Here is a 21,538-nt window from a genome sequence, read left to right as displayed (position 1 = left end):
TTTCTGGGTGATAGTACCAAGGTGCCAACCCCACTTTTTTTTTTTAAATAATTTTAGCAAAGATCACAAGCCCAGGGAACCAGGAGGAGGGAGCAGCCAATACAGACAAAGACAGAGCAAACGGGCTCTGCCTAACTCTCCCAACCAGCCCCCTGCCCGTCTCCTCTTCATTTGCAACAACAACAAAAAGGGGGAGGGATTTCCCCCCTCCCTTCTACCCAGCCACCCGGGGAAATAAATTATTTCCAGCCCGTGCGTTTTCTGCCTCGTCTCCCCCCCTCCCCTGTCACTGACACCCTGAGGGGCAGCCGAGGCAGGCGCTCGCCCGGCTCCCACCAGGTTGCCCTAGAGCGCGAGGGCGGGCAGGGAGCGGCGCGGCGCGGCGCGGAGAAGGTGTGGAGACCGAGGCGGCGGGCAGAGCAGGGCTGCTTCCCCACCCCTGGCCAAGGGGGAGTCCGCGCAGCTGCCCAGCCGGCCGGCGGCTCCTCCCCAGCTGCCAAACTTCCCGGGCGGCCGCCTCGCAAACTTTTTTTTTTTTTTTGCCGGCTGGGTTTTGGGTCGGCTGCTCCCCGCCTTCGCCGGCTCTGCCCTGAGGAGCGTGCGGGGCTGGCAGCAGCAGCAGCGGCAGCATGGAGCGGAGGCAGCCGCCGCCGCCGAGTTTCCCTCGCGGGTGGACTGTGCTGGTGGCGGTGCTGGGGCTGATGCTCCCCGGGCGCCAGGGGGCGGCGGGCTACTACCCCCGCTTCTCGCCCTTCTTTTTCCTCTGCACCCACCACGGGGAGCTGGCCGGGGATGGGGAGCAGGGAGAGGTGCTCATGTCCCTCCAGCTCGCGGGGAACCCGACCTTCTACGTACCTGGCCAGGAATATCACGGTAGGTGCCCGCGCCTGTGCCCGCTCCCCCACTAGCCTTCTCCGCTGGGCCGGGGGGCTCCGGGCCCCTGGGGCGGTGGGGGAAAGTTAGGGACTTGTGGCTAGCGAGGGAGCCCGCTGTGCGACTCGCCTCGTCCGCGAAGTTCTCTACGCCCCTGGGCGGGGTGTGTGGGTGAAAGTTGGTTGAAATGTGAATAAGGAATGACTGATTTGGGTTGGGGAAGCCAAAGGAATCTCCTTTCTCCCCACAGATTATCTGCTTCCACCTCTAAATGCTCATTGCTTTTCCCAGACAGATCAAATATATCCCCCCCCCCCAGTTCTCTGTTCTCTATCAGCTGATAATATTGGGATAGGCTATTTACCTAGCAGAGCTTTTGTGTGGATAGGAATCTCTTTAGAACATCACTGGGACACTTTACATACTTCGTCCTTGAATTTGTAAACTTGCCGTCTTTTTTATTTATTTATTAATATAGTGTTGCTTGCAGGTCCAGCTGCCTGCAATTTCATGGCTTGCTGGAAAAGTTCACATTGTTGAATGACCCACAGTGGTCTCACATTTTCATACAATATTAGCCCCTCCTATCATAATACTCCCGATGTTCAGTGCTGTTAAACAACTCCATGTACCTATGGGAAAATTGCACTATTTTCTTGTAGAGATTTATTTTCAAATGTCACTATTTTTTTAGATGTTAACATCAGAACTGTACATTCTAGACCAAGATGAAATCTTGCAACAGTGTGCTACAGACAAACAAACAAAAAATTAGCTGGTGCCTATATTTCAAACTATCAACCTATTAATTTAATAAAACTGAAAATGTGGGCAGAGGTTATGTATTTTATAGGACATATGTATAAAGACAGAGCCTGCTGGCTAGTTCCCTGCCATAGAGATTTAAGTACTTAACACTAAGCTATTTCATTGATTTAATTAGGACTTCAAGAACATCAAAATATTCTAGACCTATCCTGATAATTTAGTAGGGCCTGCAGGTGTTTTCAGTCTTTGCTATTTGTACTAACTGTGACATAAAAGGAAAATAAGCGATTACTTATAGAGTTTGTATGTCATTTCTGATGTAAATTATGAAGACAAATTAATCCTCGAGGGCTCCCTTCTACTTTGTTCCATTGTCAAAAATATAGTAGCCTAAAGAAGTGAATTTTAGTTTATCTGTATTTGAATACAACTTCTCTGGATTACATCTGGGTTGTAAAACTGCTGGGCTTTCTGGTCCCCATCTCTTAGGAAACACAGCTGCTTTTTAATGGAAATTCTGATTCTGAACATTCATTTAGGTCCTGATCCAGAGCTCTCTGGAATCAGTGAAAGTCTTTCCATTGACTCAAGTGGCCTTTGTGTCAGACCTCTCCTAAACAGAGCTGACACTAGGCATAAGCATGCTGAACAATTGCTTAGGGCCCCGAGCATTTCAAGGGGCCCTTCTCCTCTATTCACTTTTTTAGTATGTGTTGGGGGGGGAGGAGGGACCCCAAAAATATCCCTGCTTAGGGCCTGCAATGGGCTAGAATGATCTCTGCTCCTGAGTAAACTGTAGTCCCTTTCCTTGATATACATGCACTGAAAGAGCTGATAGGTGCCATTTGGAGGTCACGAGTATCTTTCATCGATTGATCAGCCAATATGATTGTGACACAGGCTTGACATGAGGGGTGATTGAGCTTTGTCACTCAATGTGACCCCAGGAAGGGGATTTATCTATAAGAGCCAAAAGTGAGAGTGTTAGGTCAAATGTTCACAGCTTGTCTTGAAGATGGAGCAATCAAGTTTTATTGGGAGATCATGCACTGTAATGATGAATAACTTTATTTTTCTAACTGCCCAAACTGAAGAGAGTTAATACTTAATACTAATACTTCCCCACCACATATACATGTGTTTTAGCTCCTGTGAAATAGTTTACATGTTTTTGGTTTTGTCCATAAAGTGCCTATGTAAACCAGTAATGGTATAATTTAATGGTATTATAATAATTTCTTTATACAGGAGGCCTGTATGTGTAGAACCTTTATAATCCATAGTCACTGTACAATATTTAAGAGGCACTCACTAAATCTCCTTCTCTCTCTTTGTTTCCTTACCTAGTATTTCACAACTTCAGAACAAAAGCTAATTTTAGAATACAATTTAAAAAGTGAGGAAATTAAAAGTAAAAATTTAAACCACCATATAAAGAAAAAGATATAACAGCACTTGGTTAAAGATGGAATTAAACTCTTAACTTTGAATTATCTGATTATTATTCTATCTCAAAAATTTTGTTTTATGTAAGCATTTTTGTCTCAATGTTCTTGTTTTTTTTGAAAACTGGATTAAAAGATGTTATAATTTTTTTTACTTTATTAATTATTAAACCTCCAAGGTAGTTCCAATTTTGCTGTCTATACTTTTTAAGATAGACAATGTACTTTTGATCCAATTGCTAAAAATTTTAGAGCTTTCTTTAAAAAATAGTTTGAGGCCCACATATAGTAAACTGCACATGTAAAAGATGTAACTTAACCATATTTATATTTTCTCCACAATCTCCAATCTATATTATATATTAAAAATCCAATTTTAGTTTTTAAACGTTAATGATAAAACTAGGAGGAAAAAAGCTTAAAAGAACACATTTGTTTTGGAAACTCTTAAATACTGTTTGCTTTTCTTTCCCCAAAAAAATATATAATAAAAACTTCTTGTTTCCTGGCTAACACCTTATTTTCCAGGTCTCAGCCTGAAGTCAATGTTTAGACTCAAGCGTATAACCTTTGAAAAATGTGGTTTATCCTAGACGTGGTGAAAGAGTATGACTGCCTGTTGTGTGGATTCCAAGGCATTAGGTGAACTGGGATTGAACGTGTTATGGAGCTGACAGTTTTAGTCTCCCAGAAAGAGACTTAGGGGAGGTGCGAATTTTGTGCTGCTTTGCTCATGCTCTCTCCATAGATGTCAGTGTAGAGCAGCATCAAAGCCTCAGAGGAGAATGTTGTATCTCTGGCCTTTGGGGCTTGTGCTGCTGTTATTTGTGGTTTGGATTGCTAAAGGACGGGAGAAATTATCATCCAGGAACGAAAAAATCCAAATCAGAGGAGGGTCCTTAAATTAGGCCAGGATGGCTTTGCCTTTGCTGTTTTGAGTTAGAAACAATGTAATCTTTATCAACTGCTATAACTGCTTTCTGAACACACCCTTACATGTCATTTTTGCATACCCAGTTTCAGATGTTGCCAAGCTCCCATGAATTTTGGACAATGGCCTGTATTTATCCTGATGAGTGATTGCAGGGACTCAGGAGATGTGTAAGCATTAGATCCAGACCAAAAATAATGCTGTTGGTTCTGATTCTCAACTGCCTTGCACGTTGTGTAGTCATTTGTGTCCAGACTTTCAAAAGTGCTCAGCATCCACAACCAGGGCCCAGTTATCACCAAACACCAATATAAGTGGCTAGATTTTCAACATAGCTCAGTAAGTTATGTGCTTATCCCTTTGAAAACCTGGACGTAGGTGTCACAGTGGGAGCTGCTGGGTGCTGAGCAATTTTGAAAATCTGGCTCTTGCAGTCTGATCCAAAGGCCATTGAAGTCAGTGGGAAGACTCAGATCCGGCCCTTATATATGTGCAGAGGGGATATAAAAGGCTGCTAAATAGGGTTGCCAACCTTCCAGGATTGTCCTGGAGCCTCCAGGAATTAAAATGAACCTTTAATTAAAGATTATGTCATGTGATGAAATCTCCAGGAATACATCCAACCAAAATTGACAACCCTAAATCAGAATGATAATGTTTTACAGTTGCTTTGAACAAGACAATGAGAGTCAGCTCATTGAATATGCCTTTTGTTAGGCCCACTTCAGTTGTATCATCACACATAATTTATTAACTCTGGCTTTATTCTCAATATTTTGATTGAACTGTAAATTGTAGGTTGACTCATTGGATCATATTCAGACCGAGCACAAGCAACTGCTGCTCCTTCTAAGTCCGTCCTTGAAGTAGAAATTTGGTGCAATAATTTTAAATTCACAAAAAGAAGAACAGGAGTACTTGTGGCACCTTAGAGACTAACAAATTTTAGTTAGTTCTAAGGTGCCACAAGTTCTAAGTGCGTTCTAAGGTGCCACAAGTACTCCTGTTCTTCTTTTTGCGGATACAGACTAACACGGCTGCTACTCTGAAACCTTTAAATTCACAAAGTATTTTAAAGTATCTTTTTATACTATCATAGTAGAGAACAATACATGAATCAGTATTCTAAGAGCTAAACCTATTCTAATGAGTACAGAACAAAGTACATTAAAATGATCTTGAATAAATCATTGGTTTACATAGCAATAGTTCTGAGAAAATTACACTTTTTTGTAAAATAATCTTATACAATATTTCCAACTTGTACAGCTTGGTTTTTCATTTTCGGTACACTAATTCAGTGCTCACTGTTAGGAAAAGAAAGGGAAAGGTACTAATTGCTTTGCTATATGTGGTCCCTGTATCACATCTGAAACACTTTTGTGTTATACACTCAACACATACACAGACAATTATTTTAATTAATTCTTTTAACAAACACAATACATTAAGAAAATAAATTCATACAATCTGAAGAAATCATGTGGGGCAATTCTGTTTTTAAACAATATGGTTAAATGTTACTGTAAAATGCAAATACGCTGTGGGTCATCATTTGTAATGTAAAAAATATCCTTTAAAAGTTTTCTTGTAAGGAAACAAAAATAGTGAATTTTCAGATGCAGTACTGATGTACAATACAAAGGGAGTTTTAAATATGTGGCAATTATTAAGTGCAGGTGATTAAAAATAGTTTACTAAAATATCATAAATATGGTAGGCCAAATTCAGAGAGGAGTGTAATCTGGTAAAACCCACATGCCAAGTGACTGGAAGAGAGGAATGTAGCAGGAGAAGCAAGTAATAAAGGGTGTATTTATTAAAGTGACCCCATTCTTTTACTTATAGTTCATACTCTTACTGCTTGCTCTGGCTCTTCAGTATGTAAGTAATACCAACTTAGAGCCATGTAGATTCATATACACCTCTACCCCGATATGACGCGACCCGATATAACACGAATTCGGATATAACGCAGTAAAGCAGTGCTCCGGGGGGGGCTGCACGCTCCGGTGGATCAAAGCAAGTTCGATATAACACGGTTTCACCTATAACGTGGTAAGATTTTTTGTCTCCCGAGGACAGTGTTATATCAAGGTAGAGGTGTACCTGCTTTCATCCATTTGCCCATCTCACACCACCTTAAGCATCAAGAGAGGAAGAACAGTCTTGTGATTAAAAAAATGAACTGGCAATCAGGCAATTACAACTGCAGACACAGGCTTCCTGTGTGACCTTGTGGAAATCGCTTGATCACTCTGTGCCTCTGTATCTCATCTGTAAAATGGGAGACAATAATACCTTTCTATCTCACAGGGATGTTTTGAAGCTAAATTCTTTAATGTTTGTGATCTGCTCAGATACTCTGATAATGAGCACTATACAAAAATGCCTCAAAATACATGATTAAAAATCCCTAAAACCCACCTCTGAATATGGCCCTGTCTCAATAAATATATTTTTTAAAGTAATTACTTATTGAATAAAGAAAACTTTAGAATATCTCCTGTTCTTATATGTGATTAAATTTATTTGCTTTGGCAGATATTTTTTTCTTTCTTTAGCTTATTTTATGCTTAATTAAGGCCTTGAATTGGCAAGGCACTTAAGCATGTATTTAAGTCCATCCCTACTCAGTAAACCTTGTATGTACTTGCTTAACTTTAAGCACATGCTTACTTCCTGTTGAAACACTGGCACTTAAACATGTGCTTAAATGCTTTGCTGAACCAGGCCCAACTGGCGGGTTGGTAAATGATACTGATCTTTCTTTATATAATTTATATTCCTCATGGGCCTTCCAATGTCATCTGCAAAATGGGATAATATTTCTTCAGCATCTTATTCCGAACATTTAACTTAAATTTAGATCTCTATGGCAGTTCCTGTATTACTTTATTACCAGTCTATCATATAGTCAATTTCCATTCATCATCATACCAATTTTTGCGCAATTGTATAATGGTGATAGGCAGATGGGTGGAAATACATATATACAATCTGTACCTAAGATAGTTTAATACAATCTTGTTAGCATTATTTATAAAATTACCACTATAAATGTTCATTTTTAGATTTTGTATCTTTAAAAACGTTTAATATAATTGTGCAATGAAAGTAACTCTTATTTTTTCACTTGTCAACCAATTTTTTTTGCTGCCCTTATTTTCCCCAATTTGCTTCATCTTTAGATCTCTTAAAAGCAGCTTCCAACTGTTTTCCCATGACTGATGTCAAACTGACATGTGCAAGCTCTAATTCTACTCCTAAATAGTTTTCTTTAATGAGACTTATGTTTCTATTTCACTTTCTATAGTTATTTTTTTCCAGAGCTGGTCAAACTTCTGAAAATCTCATCTAATGTTATCAGTTTCCATCAATGACTGTTTCTATTCTTAGATGTACTATATATTGTCACGAACTATTCCTTTGATAGGTACTGAAAAACTATGTCCAGTAATAGGTAAGTTCTTATAAAATGTTCCTGAAAATCTGCCCCCTTTCCCCTTCATTGGTCAACCACATTACTTGTAAAAATAAATAATGTGGTTTAGTATCTCTTTATTTCAGCACTCGTTGTTTTATTCTTAAGGGGAATAGATTACCCATTTTGTATAGTGCCTATTCTTATATTAAATTCTTATTTATATATTTATTTTTGAGATGGGTATAAAAAAGCAAAAATAATATGATGGACTCCATAGCGAGAGGGTAACAGAAAGAAAATGATTGTGGGGAAACAGAGTTATACGAGGTACAAGGGTATAACAGTGTTACACAGTATCAGTTACAACCACTGTTTTCTATAAGCATATTCAATTATTCAAATGATCTAAAGTGCTCATTGGAAATATCCAGGAATAAAGTGTGAGGTGCAATATCAGTGGGTTTGTTTTGGTGAAAGTGAGGACAGATTTGCTTCCATGTTTTCAAATTTTGACTGTTCTCTTGAGAGCTTCCATTTCACTCACTCATTTATACCAGTGTTTGGTCTGAGAAAGACTGGAGAGTTCCACCTTTTGGAAGTATCAGTTTCTTCTCAGTGAAAGAGGCATGTAGAATCTATTGGTGACAGGAGTCCAGTTAGGCACCGGGATGCAAGGGCTAGAGGGTGGTGGCAGAGAAGAGAAAAGTATTAAGAATAAGGAAAATGTTAGTGCTCAGATCTCTTCTCTCTCCCCTATTTTAAAAAAACTCCACAGTAGTGGGACACTTCCACAGGACAAATAAAAGGAATTCTTCTGAGCTCAGCATCGGCAAAATACATCCGATTCACCAATGTTCACAGAATGCATCCTCCGAGATTCCATTGTAGTCAGAATATATTCTCTTGAATAAACTGGATATGGCGATATAAAATGATTTCTTAATATTCTGCTCTATTCTCTATATAGTCTATATTATGAGTTTGTCATATTTTAGCTTCAGGACATAGTGTAAGGCCCATCTCTTCTCTTAAGTTTGTGCCTGATTGGGTTGCTATGATCTTAGTATATAGCTGAATGATGTGTGTCTTTTAATTTTGAAATTATTGTATAACTCCAAGACCAAATGATGGGAGCGTTTGTAAATTAAAAATAAAGATCTGCTTTTGAGATCCAGATGCCAAAATTGAACTTATTTCTATGAAGTTCGTAAGAAAAGCATAGACAGCATTACTGCTGACAGCCTTTTACAGGCAGTGTTTCACTAGAGGAGATTTAAAACTGTAAGGAGTTCAGCTACCATCATTTTTAATTCTGGGTCCAAATATGTGGTCAGCAGATGGCTCAGTTATAGATATTGTCAGACTTGGGTTTCATGGAAGGAGGTTCATGGTCCAAACAGACCCAAGTGATTCATTCTTACAAATTTGCAAGAGAGGCATAATACCCTTTAAATCCTTTCCTCCCATCATCAGAGGGTTGCCTACTCCTGTAAGGAAGGCTGCATTGTCCCACATTACAGAAATCAGAATCAGCATATAGAAATGGATTGTGTATTAAAGCTGGGGTGCCAAAATTATTGCAGGAGAGGAGAATTATTATTGTTTGCATTAAGATAGTGCTTAGTATATACTAGGCACAGTATACACAGAGAGGAAAATATTAGCCTGCCTCAAGGCACTTAGTCAAAGACCCAGATCATGCACTGAGGTTTGTGTGGCTGCAAAGGCCCTCCCACATAGAACTCATTGCATTATTGAAACCTGACACACACCGAAGTGTAGGCGGTGCGACCTAGTGGTCAGAGCAAGAGTCTTACCTGGTGGTAGAAGCAGAATCAGAGGACAGAACTGGAGGTGTGATCAGTAGGCAAAGCCAATGGTCAGAGCATGGGGAGTCAGGAACCAGAATAGAACCAAAGGGCAGAGCTGGAGTTGTGGTCAGGAGACAAGTCAGTGGTCAGAACTAGGAGTTAGGAATCAGGAGTTCAGAGGTAGGCAGAGATAGGGCTGGAGTGCAGCAGGCGAGGAGGGTGGAGAAAGGGTTGGGCAGTGGAACTCTGGGCATGGAACACGTTGAACAGCCACCCTGCTGCTCTAGCTACGGGGCTTAAATAGGGACCTGTTGGGCCTTCTGACCAATCAGGGAGCACAGTCAGTTAGTGAGGGTTTATTGGGCTCTACCAAGTTCACTGCGTTGCTAGGCAACGAAGCCCACAGACAGCTGAGTTCTTGATGGTACCTCCCTGCTCCAGGGCTCCTCCCAGGGACCCTCAGTTGAGGAAGGAGTTGTCAATGAGTGGTTTAAGGAGAGAAACATGAAAGATGGGGCACATCTTGAGAGATTCTGGGAGCTGAAGCTTGCAGGCCACTGGGTATATTTGTTCAGTGATCTGAAAAGACCCAGGTATTGGTGGTCAGGTTTGGCTGAAGGATGGTCTGTTCTCTGCTTTTAAGTCAAAAGCCAAACCTTATCCCCTGCTGAAAGGATTGGGGCGACTTGTCACTTTTGATCGGTGTAGTGCTTATGTGGTGGTTGTTGTTTTTTAGCAGCAAGTAAATGTTCTTTGAGTTCCTGGTGTGTTTCCTGAAAATGGTTGACCAGGTTTCTTCATACAGGCACAGAAGTCACATGACCCAACATAGTTTTTAATATGGCCACCAGAAGTACCTAACAATCAGTGTCCAGGTTTTAAATTGGCTGAAATGTCCCACTATGGGCATGTCATGGCACAACTGTAGCGCCTGAAGCTGCCCTTGGAAATGTAGAGATGATCCCCGTGATAAAGGATGTCTTGTTGTAGATGAAACTTTAAATCTGGGGAAGCACTGTTGGCTCTTAGAGTTTGGGGCCAGTGCATATTTGGTGATGTACCTGACATCCTGCTGGAGGGTGCAGAAAGCAGCTTCTGCAGAATGTTCTCAATTAGGGCCATCAAAAATGCTTATGGTTGTCCATACAAAGCTCTCGAAATGTTCAAGGAGAGGACTGGACCATTTAGGAGCAAGGAGGCCCACTTGAGGACCTCTCTAGTGAGTAGGCTAAGTACTTATCCCACTCAGGACTGATCCATGGGGTAAGACTGTGGCTGCAACATGAACTGGAGATGACATTGGTTAAGAAAACCATAAAATATGGCATGATCCCCATCAATTTATTGGGTAGGGCCAGCTTGGGTTCACAGACAGTAGATGTGAGAGTTGGGGGGACAGAAGATGCTGTCTGGGCTTGTACCTGGGCCTGGAGTGCTGCATTCTGCTCATGTAGACGTTCCTGCAGGACCTCAGCACTGTCTGAGAAGGTGGGTTGGGCTCCTGGTGGGGCTGTTCTGGAAGGGAGCTCCAGGGCATGGGCAAAGTCCCTACTATCTTCTAGTGGGCTGCTCACACTGTCACACATAAGCTAGTGGTTGTCCTAGTGGTTGGAGCAGAATCAGAGGACAGAACCAGAGGCATACTCAGGAGGCAAGCCAATGGCTGGAGCCAGGGGGACTGAGCCTGGAGGTAGCTGAGTTTCTGACAAAATCTAGGAAGACATGCAACATTTAAAGGATGGTGGAGAAGGATATAATTAAAATACCCATGCAATTCTTATGTATTTGTTTTTAATATAAATATTTACATACATTTTGTACATCAGATCTATATATTTCAAATTGATAAAAGAACAGATTTTTACACAACATAATTTATCTATGGAACTCATTGCCAGAAGATATCAATGGGACTGAAAGTTTAGCAGGATTAAGAAAGAATCAGACAATTATAAGGATAATGAAAATTGTTACAGTTATGTTAGATACCATAGGATAAAAATATACATATTTAACATGATATAAACCCTTGTGCTTCAGGGCATAAGCCAACTGCTGACTGTCTTGTGGGCAGGTTGTTCTATTATGGTGGTTTTATTTTTTTTTCTTGTACTTTCCTCTGCAGCATTGTGCATTGGCTATTCTTGGAGACAGTATAACAGACTAGATGGACTACTGGACTGATTTGGTATAGCAAGTCCTATGTTCCTATTATTGTTAGATTTTTGGAAATAAATTGTAGCTATTTATCTCTTTCCCCTTATTTTGTGAAGACTGCTTTATTAATATGCTAGCACTGGGGTAGGCAACCTGAAGGCAGCACACAAGCTGATTTTCATTGGCACTCACACTGCCAGGGTCCTGGCCACCATTCATAGAATCATAGAATATCAGGGTTGGATATCCTCAGGAGGTCATCTAGTCCAACCCCCTGCTCAAAGCAGGACCAATTCCCAACTAAATCATCCCAGCCAGGGATTTGTCAAACCGGGCCTTAAAAACCTCCAAGGAAGGAGACTCCACCACCTCCCTAGGTAACGCATTCCAGTGCTTCACCACCCTCCTAGTGAAATAGTGTTTCCTAATATCCAACCTAGACCTCCCCCACTGCAACTTGAGACCATTGCTCCTTGTTCTGTCATCTGCCACCACTGAGAACAGCCGAGCTCCATCCTCTTTGGAACCCCCCTTCAGGTAGTTGAAGGCTGCTATCAAATCCCCCCTCATTCTTCTCTTCTGGAGACTAAACAATCCCAGTTCCCTCAGCCTCTCCTCATAAGTCATATGCTCCAGACCCCTAAGCATTTTTGTTGCCCTCCGCTCGATAAGTTTATGGAGGGAATGGTTTGATGGGATAACATGATTTTAGTCAATCAATCAACAGCGTGCCATCATGGGTAAATAGTATCAATGGTCAAAGAGGGTCTGGCTGGAGAATCTTGCCTACATGCTCGGGGTTCTACTGATCGCCATATTTGGGGTTGGGAAGGAATTTTCCTCCAGGGTAGATTGGCAGAGGCCCTGGAGGTTTTTCGCCTTCCTCCGCAGCATGGGACGGGGGTCGCTAGCTGGAGGATTCTCTGCGACTTGAAGTCCTTAAATCACAGGATTTGAGGACTTCAACAGCTGAGTCAAGGGAAAGGGGGTGGGTCAGCTTTTGTGGCCTGCATCATGCGGGAGGTCAGACTAGATGATCATACTGGTCCCTTCTGACCTTAAAGTCTATGAGTCTATGACTCTTTCCAATTTTTCCACATCCTTCTTGTAGTGTGGGGCCCAAAACTGGACACAGTACTCCAGATGAGGCCTCACCAATGTCGAATAAAGGGGAACGATCACGTTCCTCGATCTACTGGCAATGCCCCTACTTATACAGCCCAAAATGCCGTTAGCCTTCTTGGCAACAAGAGCACTCTGTTGACTCATATCCAGCTTCTCGTCCACTGTGATCCCTAGGTTCTTGTCTGCAGAACTGCTACCTAGCCATTCGGTCCCTAGTCTGTAGCAGTGCATGGGATTCTTCCGTCCTAAGTGCAGGACTCTGCACTTGTCCTTGTTGAACCTCATCAGGTTTTTTTTTTGGCCCAATCCTCTAATTTGTCTAGGTCCCTCTGTATCCGATCCCTACCCTCTAGTGTATCTACCACGCCTCCTAGTTTAGTGTCATCTGCAAACTTGCTGAGAGTGCAGTCCACACCATCCTCCAGATCATTAATAAAGATATTAAACAAAACCGGCCCCAGGACCAGCCCTTGGGGCACTCCGCTTGAAACCGGCTGCCAACTAGATATGGAGCCATTGATCACTACCCATTGAGCCCGACGATCTAGCCAGCTTTCTATCCACCTTACAGTCCATTCATCCAGCCCATACTTCTTTAACTTGCTGGCAAGAATACTGTGGGAGACCGTATCAAAAGCTTTGCTAAAGTCAAGGAATCACACATCCACTGCTTTCCCCTCATCCACAGGCCAGTTATCTCATCATAGAAGGCAATTAGGTTAGTCAGACACGACTTCCCCTTGGTGAATCCACGCTGACTGTTCCTGATCACTTTCCTCTCCTTTAAGTGTTTCATAATTGATTCCTTGAGGACCTGCTCCATGATTTTTCCAGGGACTGAGGTGAGGTTGACTGGCCTGTAGTTCCCCGGATCCTCCTTCTTCCCTTTTTTAAAGATGGGCACTACATTAGCCTTTTTCCAGTCATCCGGGACCTCCCCCGATCGCCATGAGTTTTCAAAAATAATGGCCAATGGCTCTGCAATCTCATCCGCCAACTCCTTTAGCACCCTCGGATGCAGTGCATCCGGCCCCATGGACTTGTGCACGTCCAGTTTTTCTAAATAGTCCCGAACCACTTCTTTCTCCACATTGGGCTGGTCACCTTCTCCCCATACTGTGCTGCCCAGTGCAGCAGTCTGGGAGCTGACCTTGTTCGCGAAGACAGAGGCAAAAAAATCATTGAGTACATTAGCTTTTTCCACATCCTCGGTCACTAGGTTGCCTCCCTCATTCAGTAAGGGGCCCACGCGTTCCTTGATTTTCTTCTTGTTGCTAACATACCTGAAGAAACCCTTCTTGTTACTCTTAACATCTCTTGCTAGCTGCAACTCCAACTGTGATTTGGCCTTCCTGATTTCACTCCTGCATGCCTGAGCAATATTTTTATACTCCTCCCTGGTCATTTGTCCAATCTTCCACTTCTTGTAAGCTTCTTTTTTGCATTTAAGATCAGCAAGGATTTCACTGTTTAGCCAACCTGGTCGCCTGCCATATTTACTATTCTTTCTACACATGGGGATGGTTTGTTCCTGCAACCGCAATAAGGATTCTTTAATCCAGGGGATTCTGTATTTTAATTTAATTTTAAATTAATTCTTAAACATTTTAAAAACCTTATTTACTTTACATACAACAATAGTTTAGTTATATATTATAGACTTATAGAAAGAGACCTTCTAAAAACATTAAAATGTATTACTGGCACGCGAAACTTTAAATGAGAGTGAATAAATGAAGACTCGGCACACCACCTCTGAAAGGTTGAAAGGTTGCCAACCCCTGTGCTAGCATGTAGAATAGAGTCTAATGTGACCACCTTTGAAACTCACTAAGTAGTCTAATGGTTTGTCTACATGGACTAGCAATCCCCACTAGGGCTGTTATTTCTAAAGCACACTAACAGGTCATGCTCGGAGTGGTCGATGTAGACTCTGTTGATGTGCAATAAAAGTTCTGTAGTGAGTACCAGCCGGGGCTACATGGACCAAATAATACCAACGCATTAATGTGCTTTAGAAACCACACCCCTGTAATGTACATTATCTCACTATGTAGACAAGCCCTAAGAGGAATCCAAAGACATGATGCCTACTCCTGAAACACTTTCAGGATTAATTTAGTGGCAGCAAAATCCTAATTTATTTCACCCCCTATTGAAACAGATTCACCAAATTAAGCAGGGATCATCCATTGTCAGAATGCCATGTAACTTTCTGTATTTGATCATGTACTTCCTCAGTCTGCATTTTTAAATGCCATGGTTTTGAAATACTGTGTCATTATTTGCATATCACTTATAATCAAATCACTTTAATTCTGAGGTCAAAAATGAGGGATGCTCCCACATTTATCTTTTATTTATTATGTCTGGGTCATGCCCTAGGACTGACCACCAGATTTGTTGTGGCACTGTTAGTTATATAACCAGGAAAGGAAACAATACTATCTTACCTTCTAGAACATACAATCTTCCTTAATGATCCTAGAGTTGCTATGAGAATTTCAATAGCCTCTCATGAAAGTTTCAATCTTTTTTACATGCTTCCTTTCTTTTGTTAACGTTTCCTGCTTTCTCATAATGCATAAAGCTGTACAGTGTATAAATGTGTATCTGGAATATTTATTTTATTCCAACTTTTTTCAGTTTTCCCTAGCCAATGGTCTAGGCACATGACAAACACTTACAATGCAACATTTAAAATCTATATAATCACAAAGAATAGACTGCCTGTGAATGAGACCTTCCCAGCCTCCAGGAAGACTCCCTCTCATCAATCCCTCCTCCTGTCCTTTGTCTCCAACCCTTTCCTAGAAAAATCCTAGAAGAACGGGGAAATCTTATAAAGCATCCTGAAGGTCACCAAATCCAGTCTCCTTATAGTAATATCAGTCATCCCTGAATATAGAGAGAATAATATCTCTGAGTCCATAGTTTTCATTTTCCTTAATCATTATCTTCTCCCAGTCTTTTAAAACAGGAACCTATGATGGAGCAGGTCCTTAGCTGGTGTAAACTGGCATAGCAATCATGGGAACTGAAGATCTGGCCCATGATATTTCTGAACAAAAGGAGCCTAATAAATCCATCTGATCCATTCTTCCTCTGAGATAGTAGCTTTAGCCTATAATGTTTTTTTCTTAACAGTTGTTTAGCTCCTATACGAAAAATATATTTGCACTACTTCTTTCTATCTCAACTGTATTAATTCAATAGCTCTTACCATCATTTTTTATTTCCTAAAATAATGTCTGTCAAGGTATTTATCACTGATCTTCTTTTAGTGACTCTATGTAGTGTATCCTTAATTCAATTTTAATGTTCTAGGAATTACCCTGCTCTCTACAGATCTGTTACAATGGATAGGTATGTCAGCGGTTTAAAGCTTGGAGTCAGAACCTGACCTGGCAGTAGGAGAATGCCTCCCTCCTCCCTCCAGAATTCCCTTCTGTGTATCTGCATCCCCAGCAGTCTCTGTGCAGCAGAACTTTTCTGAGAGAAATTCCAAACTTTGATTTCAAAATTCTGACTAACAGTTCAGCTCAATGTGTCTGTCCAATTCCTGGCTATTTATTCGTACTCTTTATTTCCTATCCTTTAAACAGTTACTGAACAATAAGAGGACCTTCTTTCTTGTCCCATGACTGACTATTTTGCTTAAGAGCCATTGGTGAGGGACCCTGTCAAAGGCTTTCTGAAAGTCCAAGTACACTATATCCATTGGATCACCCTTGTCCACCTGTTTGTTGAGCCCATTAAAGAATTCTAGTAGCTTGGTAAGTCATGATTTCCCTTTACAAAACCATGTTGACTCTTCCCAACATTGTGTTAATCAATGTCTGAAAATTCTGTTCTTTACTGTAGTTTAAACCAGTTTGCCTGCTACTGAAGTTAGGCTTACCATCCTGTAGTTGCCAGGATCGCCTCTGGAGCCTTTTTAAAAAATAGGCGTCACATTAGTTATCTGCTAATCAACTGGTACAGAGGCTGATTTAAGTGGCAGATTACATACCATAGTTTGTGGTTCTTCAATTTCATATTTAAGTTCCTTTGGAACTCTTGAGTGAATGCCATCAGGTCCAGGGGACTTATTACTGTTAATTTATCAATTTGTTCCAAAAACCTCCTCTATTGACACATCAATCTGGGACACTTCCTCAGTTTTGTCATCTAAAAATAATGGTTCGGGTGTGGGAAGCTCCCTCACATCCTCAGCATTGAAGAGGCAAGCAAAGAATTCATTTAGCTTCTTTTCCACAGCCTTGTCTTCCTTGGGTGCCCCTTTAGCACCTTGATCATCCAGTGGCCCCACTGATCATTTGGCAGGCTTCCTGCTTCTGATGAAAATCCAATGGGATTCCACTGGGGTCAATCCTGGGTCTGGTATGATTCTGTATTTTAATTAATGACTTGGATAATGGAGTGGAGTGGAGATTATGTTTATAAAATTTGCAGATAACACCAAATTGAAAGGGGTTGCAAGCACTTTGGAGGACAGGATTAGAATTCAAAATGACCTTGACAAATTGGCAAATTGGTCTGAATTCAACAAGATGAAATTCAATAAAAATAAATGCAAGGTACTTCACTGAGGTAGGAAAAATCAAATATTATAGTGGATCCCAATTGAATAGGAGTCAACAATGTGATGCACTTGCAAAAAAGTCTATCACTCTGGGGTGCATTAACAAGATTGTCATATGTAAAACATGGGAGGTAATTGTCCCACTGTACTCAGCACTGGTGAGGCCTCAGCTGGAGCACTGTGACCAATTCTGGACACCACACTGTAGGAAAGATGTGGAGAAATAGGAGAGAGTCCAGAGGAGAGCAACAAAAATGATGTATGGTTTAGAAAATCTGACCTATGAGAAAAGATTAATAAAACTGGGCATGTTTAGTCCTGAGAAATAAAGACTGAGGGGGAACCTGAAAACAGTCTCCAAATCCATTAAGGTCTGTTATAAAGAGGACGGTGATGAATTGTTTTCCATGTCCACTGAAGGTAGGACAAAAAGTAATGGGTTTAATCTGCAGCAAGGGAGGTTTAGGTTACATATTAGGAAAAGTTTTCTAACTATAAATGTCGTTAAGCTCTGGAATAGGCCTTCAAGGGAGATTGTGGAATCCCCATCATTGGAGGGTTTAAGAACAGGTTGGACAAACACATGTCAGGGATGGTCTAAATGAACTTGGTGCTGCCACAGTGCAGGGGGCTGGACTTGATGTTTTCTCCAGGTCCCTTCCAGCCCTACATTTCTGTATTTTTATGAAATAATGAAAGTATAATTTGACTCCCTCTACATGCTTTCACAAGCAATGCTAACATGGGTGGACACTATTGTAACCCTGAGCCCTCTCAATCCCATATCCAAAAGTTTCTCTCTGAAAAAGATAGTGACACACAAATCTGTTTCATCAGGTATATGTGGCACTCATCACTGAGATTAGACACACAGGCAAATCAGTCCTCAGCTTTCTTAGTACTATAAGGGGAAACTTTATGGAAAGCTGAAGCTATTCACGGAGTCATTGGAATAGTAGATTTGCAATACTGGCTCCTGCCAGACACTATAGAAAGGAAGACAAATCAGATGGGAAGTTGAGACAGTGAAGCAGTCCCTGAAGTACAAGAGAGAATTCCACTTTGCAAGTGGAAGTGGAACAAATCCAGGGCACTGAGGTAAGATCAGCAACTTGGCCTCAGTTGCCTCAGAGCTATCTATATGACTCCAAACCAGCCATACCTAGGGTTAGCCCCCAATTGGTGCCAGTGTTTCAGTTTGGAAGAAAATGGCTACCTAGAGCTTTAGTCAAACTGAGGTGACTGGACATTGGCCAGAGGCGGTACTCTACAGTGCTGTGCAAGAATCCCAGGGACAGTTTTGTCCTATTTCCAGTCTCAAACAGCCCATGGAAATGCCAGTACATAAATGAAACCTACATCATCTACTTCACGTCACAGTGATATAACCCATTTCCTATCAAAGACTCAGAGAATGAGAAACAAACAGAGCAGGGCTCCATTTGAAACATCTGAACACATTCCTAAAGGAAGCTTATCTTCGCATTCCTGTTTTACCATTCCACAGGCCATTTCCCCACTTTGCATAAGTATGGTGGAGTCGTTATCCTCCCTCCCAATTCTGATCACTACTTTTTGATCTGACAAGTGCTCCCAGGGTCTCTTCCAGCAGAACCTTGGCATTATTAATATTGGCTTTAAGGAAGAAATACAGATGAAGTGAAAGAGGGTTTAGCTGCAATGAAGAAAAGGAAGGTGGCTGATGGAGATGGTATTCCACCCACCCCGCACCAAATTTCTTCATCATCTGGGCCCCAGGGGACTCCAATAGCTGGTGAAACTGTACACCAAAACCTAGAACCCAGAGGCATCCCAAAAGCCTGGCGGGAGGCGATAGTCATTGCCATACTCAAACCGGGCAAGCCGACAGATGACCCAGGAAGTTATTCTCTGATATCACTCCTGTGCACTACCTAAAAACTCCTGGAACGTATCATTCTCTGGAGAATCAGTCCTTTTGTTGAGTCAGTGATCCCCAAAGAACCATCGGGATTCCAGCCTAAACGCAGTTGGAGTGACCAAGTTTTGGCCCTTGTAACACATATTGAGGCCGGATTCCAGAAGAAATTTTAGACTGGTGCAGCCTTTGTAGACCTGTCATCAGCCTACAATCCAATCTGGATTAAAGGCCTGATGCTGAAGCTCACAAGGATCATCCCCTGCCACAAAAGACTATGCCTGCTATGGATGATGCTGAGCAATAGGCAGCTGGCGTGTCCACTTGGGCAAAGAACTCAGTTCGCCCCAGTTCCTTACAATGGACTGCCACAAGGCTCAGTACTCATGCCAATGCTTTTCAACGAAGTCGTGCAAATTTGCATATGTGAATGACCTTGCCCTGGCAACGCAAGCAGCCACCTTCAGCGACATCGAGTCCAAATTGAACAGGGACCTAAACACTGTGGAGGAATATTTCCAGAAATGGAGGCTCAAGCCAAATCCTCATAAAATAGTCACTGCATTCCATCTTGATAACAGGAATGCTAAGCACACCCTGAAAGTGACCTTCTGCAGCAACACTGTGCGACATGACCCCACTCGATCTATCTTGGAGTGAAGCTGGATCTTACGCTAACCTGCCACAACCCTCTGAAGAAGGTAGCTGCCAAGATGAAGACAAGGGTCAACCTGGTCCAGAAACTGGCAAGCACAAACTGGAGAGCATCAGCATCAGTGTTACAGACATCAGCAGTGGCCCTTGTGTACCCCATAGCTGAGTACTGTGTATGGAACAGAAGTAGCCATACTCGACTTGTTGATGTCCAACCAAACACTGCAATGTGCAGCATCATTGGAACCCTCAAGCTGACCCGAGCACCTTGACTACCAGTGCTGTTGCATATTGCTCCCCCATCCATTCGCTGCCACACTTCAGGAATTCCAGAGGGTCATGGAAAATGAACATCTTCCCATCCACCAAGACCGTAACAATGTCCCTCACCACCACTTGAAGTCACGTAAGCCCTTTTGGACCCACGCATTTAACCTTTAACAATGCAATTTCAACCTTGGAAAGCTAAATGGAGTTCAGAAGAAGTAACAAACACACACCTTGTGAAAGATCCAATGCAGAAGATCCCTGGCTTTGATCTCCCATAATGCTCATGGGCCACTCTAAATTTTATCTGCATAAACCATGGCAGATGTGGATCCTTGCTGCACAAATGGAAAATTAAAGTCTCTCCACTATGTGAGTGTGCTCATCCAGAACAGACCATGGAACATATAACAACTCAATGCCTGATTCACAAATACGAAGGAGACATCACAGCAAATACACTCAGCTACCCCAGACGCAATTATCTGGCTTAACCATCTAAATGTAAAATTATAGTTGTTGATGTACATTTACATCAGCCATATGAAAAAGAAGGAGGAAGAAGAAAATTCTGCTGATCAGGGCTCTGTACATAGAGAGCTGAAGCAAGCTCACAGAGTGATACAGTTTCTGGAGTATCTTTGAACCATGATAGACAGATATATAGTATCAGGGAAGTCCATCTTAGATCTGAGCTGAAGATGAATCCTACTGGGTACAAGGTGTCATCTCAGAAGAATGGTAACAGAAGATGAAGATGGCCACAAAGGAAAACAAGTGGTATGACAGAAACAAAATTCCAGTTCTTAGTGAAGTCTGCTGGAAATGCTGATTTAATAAACAGATGTCCTTCAGTGAATTAGAGTTTACACGAGATCAATCCAGTAAATCCTGTTATCCCCACCACATCTCACCCTATCACATTGTTTGGCAGAGGTCAAGGTCCCATTGTCTATTGTCACCTTCTGCAGCTGGTGGATGCAGAAAATCAGATTTTTCAGAGGGATTCATCCATTAGTAAACCAGCTAGAATGAGTCTTATGACAGAAACTAGTTGGTAATAATGAAGGGGACTCATTCAGGTCCCACTTCTGTCCAGGGTATGGATGCTAGTAGGAGAGAGAGCACAGTACCCACTGGGTAGAATACTGTGATTCATTGAGGTTTTGGAGCACTCTTCTTTCTATGGATAACAGACTTGCTCTAGTCATGACAGTCAACATGCCTGATAAGATTTCCCTAAATGTAGGAAGAACACATTCAGCCCAATCTAGAGAGAAACTTGACTTCTGTCTAGGCAAAGTAAAGTTGGCTATCTGTCTGTGCACTGCTCCTCAAGAGGAAGATGAACACTGAATGCTGCATGATGGAAGTTGGATTAAGCAGAGTGAAACTTGCACCGAGAACTATCCTCACTGTGAATTTGATGTTCTTATGATTGACCTCTTTGCACCTGGAAACAGCAGTAAAGCACCCATGTGTCAGGACTGGGGATGCAAGGTAATATATAGTTTCTCATAAATCTGGACAAGGTCTCTGGTATATGCCTTCCCAGATTTCCCACTGCTCCCCAGGACCATACAGAGATAGGAACGAGA

The 21,538-nt window shown here is 41.9% G+C and overlaps 1 protein-coding gene across 1 annotated transcript in view; it reads left to right on the top strand.

The window, feature by feature from the left end:
* Positions 1-518: 518 nt before the first annotated feature.
* The window catches only part of RELN (reelin), a 446,977-nt gene continuing 425,957 nt past the window's right edge, over positions 519-21,538 (top strand). The window contains exon 1 of the mRNA XM_054017864.1: positions 519-873. Coding sequence (XP_053873839.1) covers positions 630-873 — 244 coding nt within the window. The 5' untranslated portion in view covers positions 519-629. The remainder of the gene's footprint in view (positions 874-21,538) is intronic.

Source organism: Malaclemys terrapin, chromosome 1 (assembly GCF_027887155.1).
Source record: "Malaclemys terrapin pileata isolate rMalTer1 chromosome 1, rMalTer1.hap1, whole genome shotgun sequence".
Taxonomy (NCBI): Eukaryota; Metazoa; Chordata; order Testudines; family Emydidae; genus Malaclemys; species Malaclemys terrapin.
The sequence above is the reverse complement of the archived record's forward strand: the minus strand, read 5'-3'. Positions and strand labels throughout refer to the sequence as shown.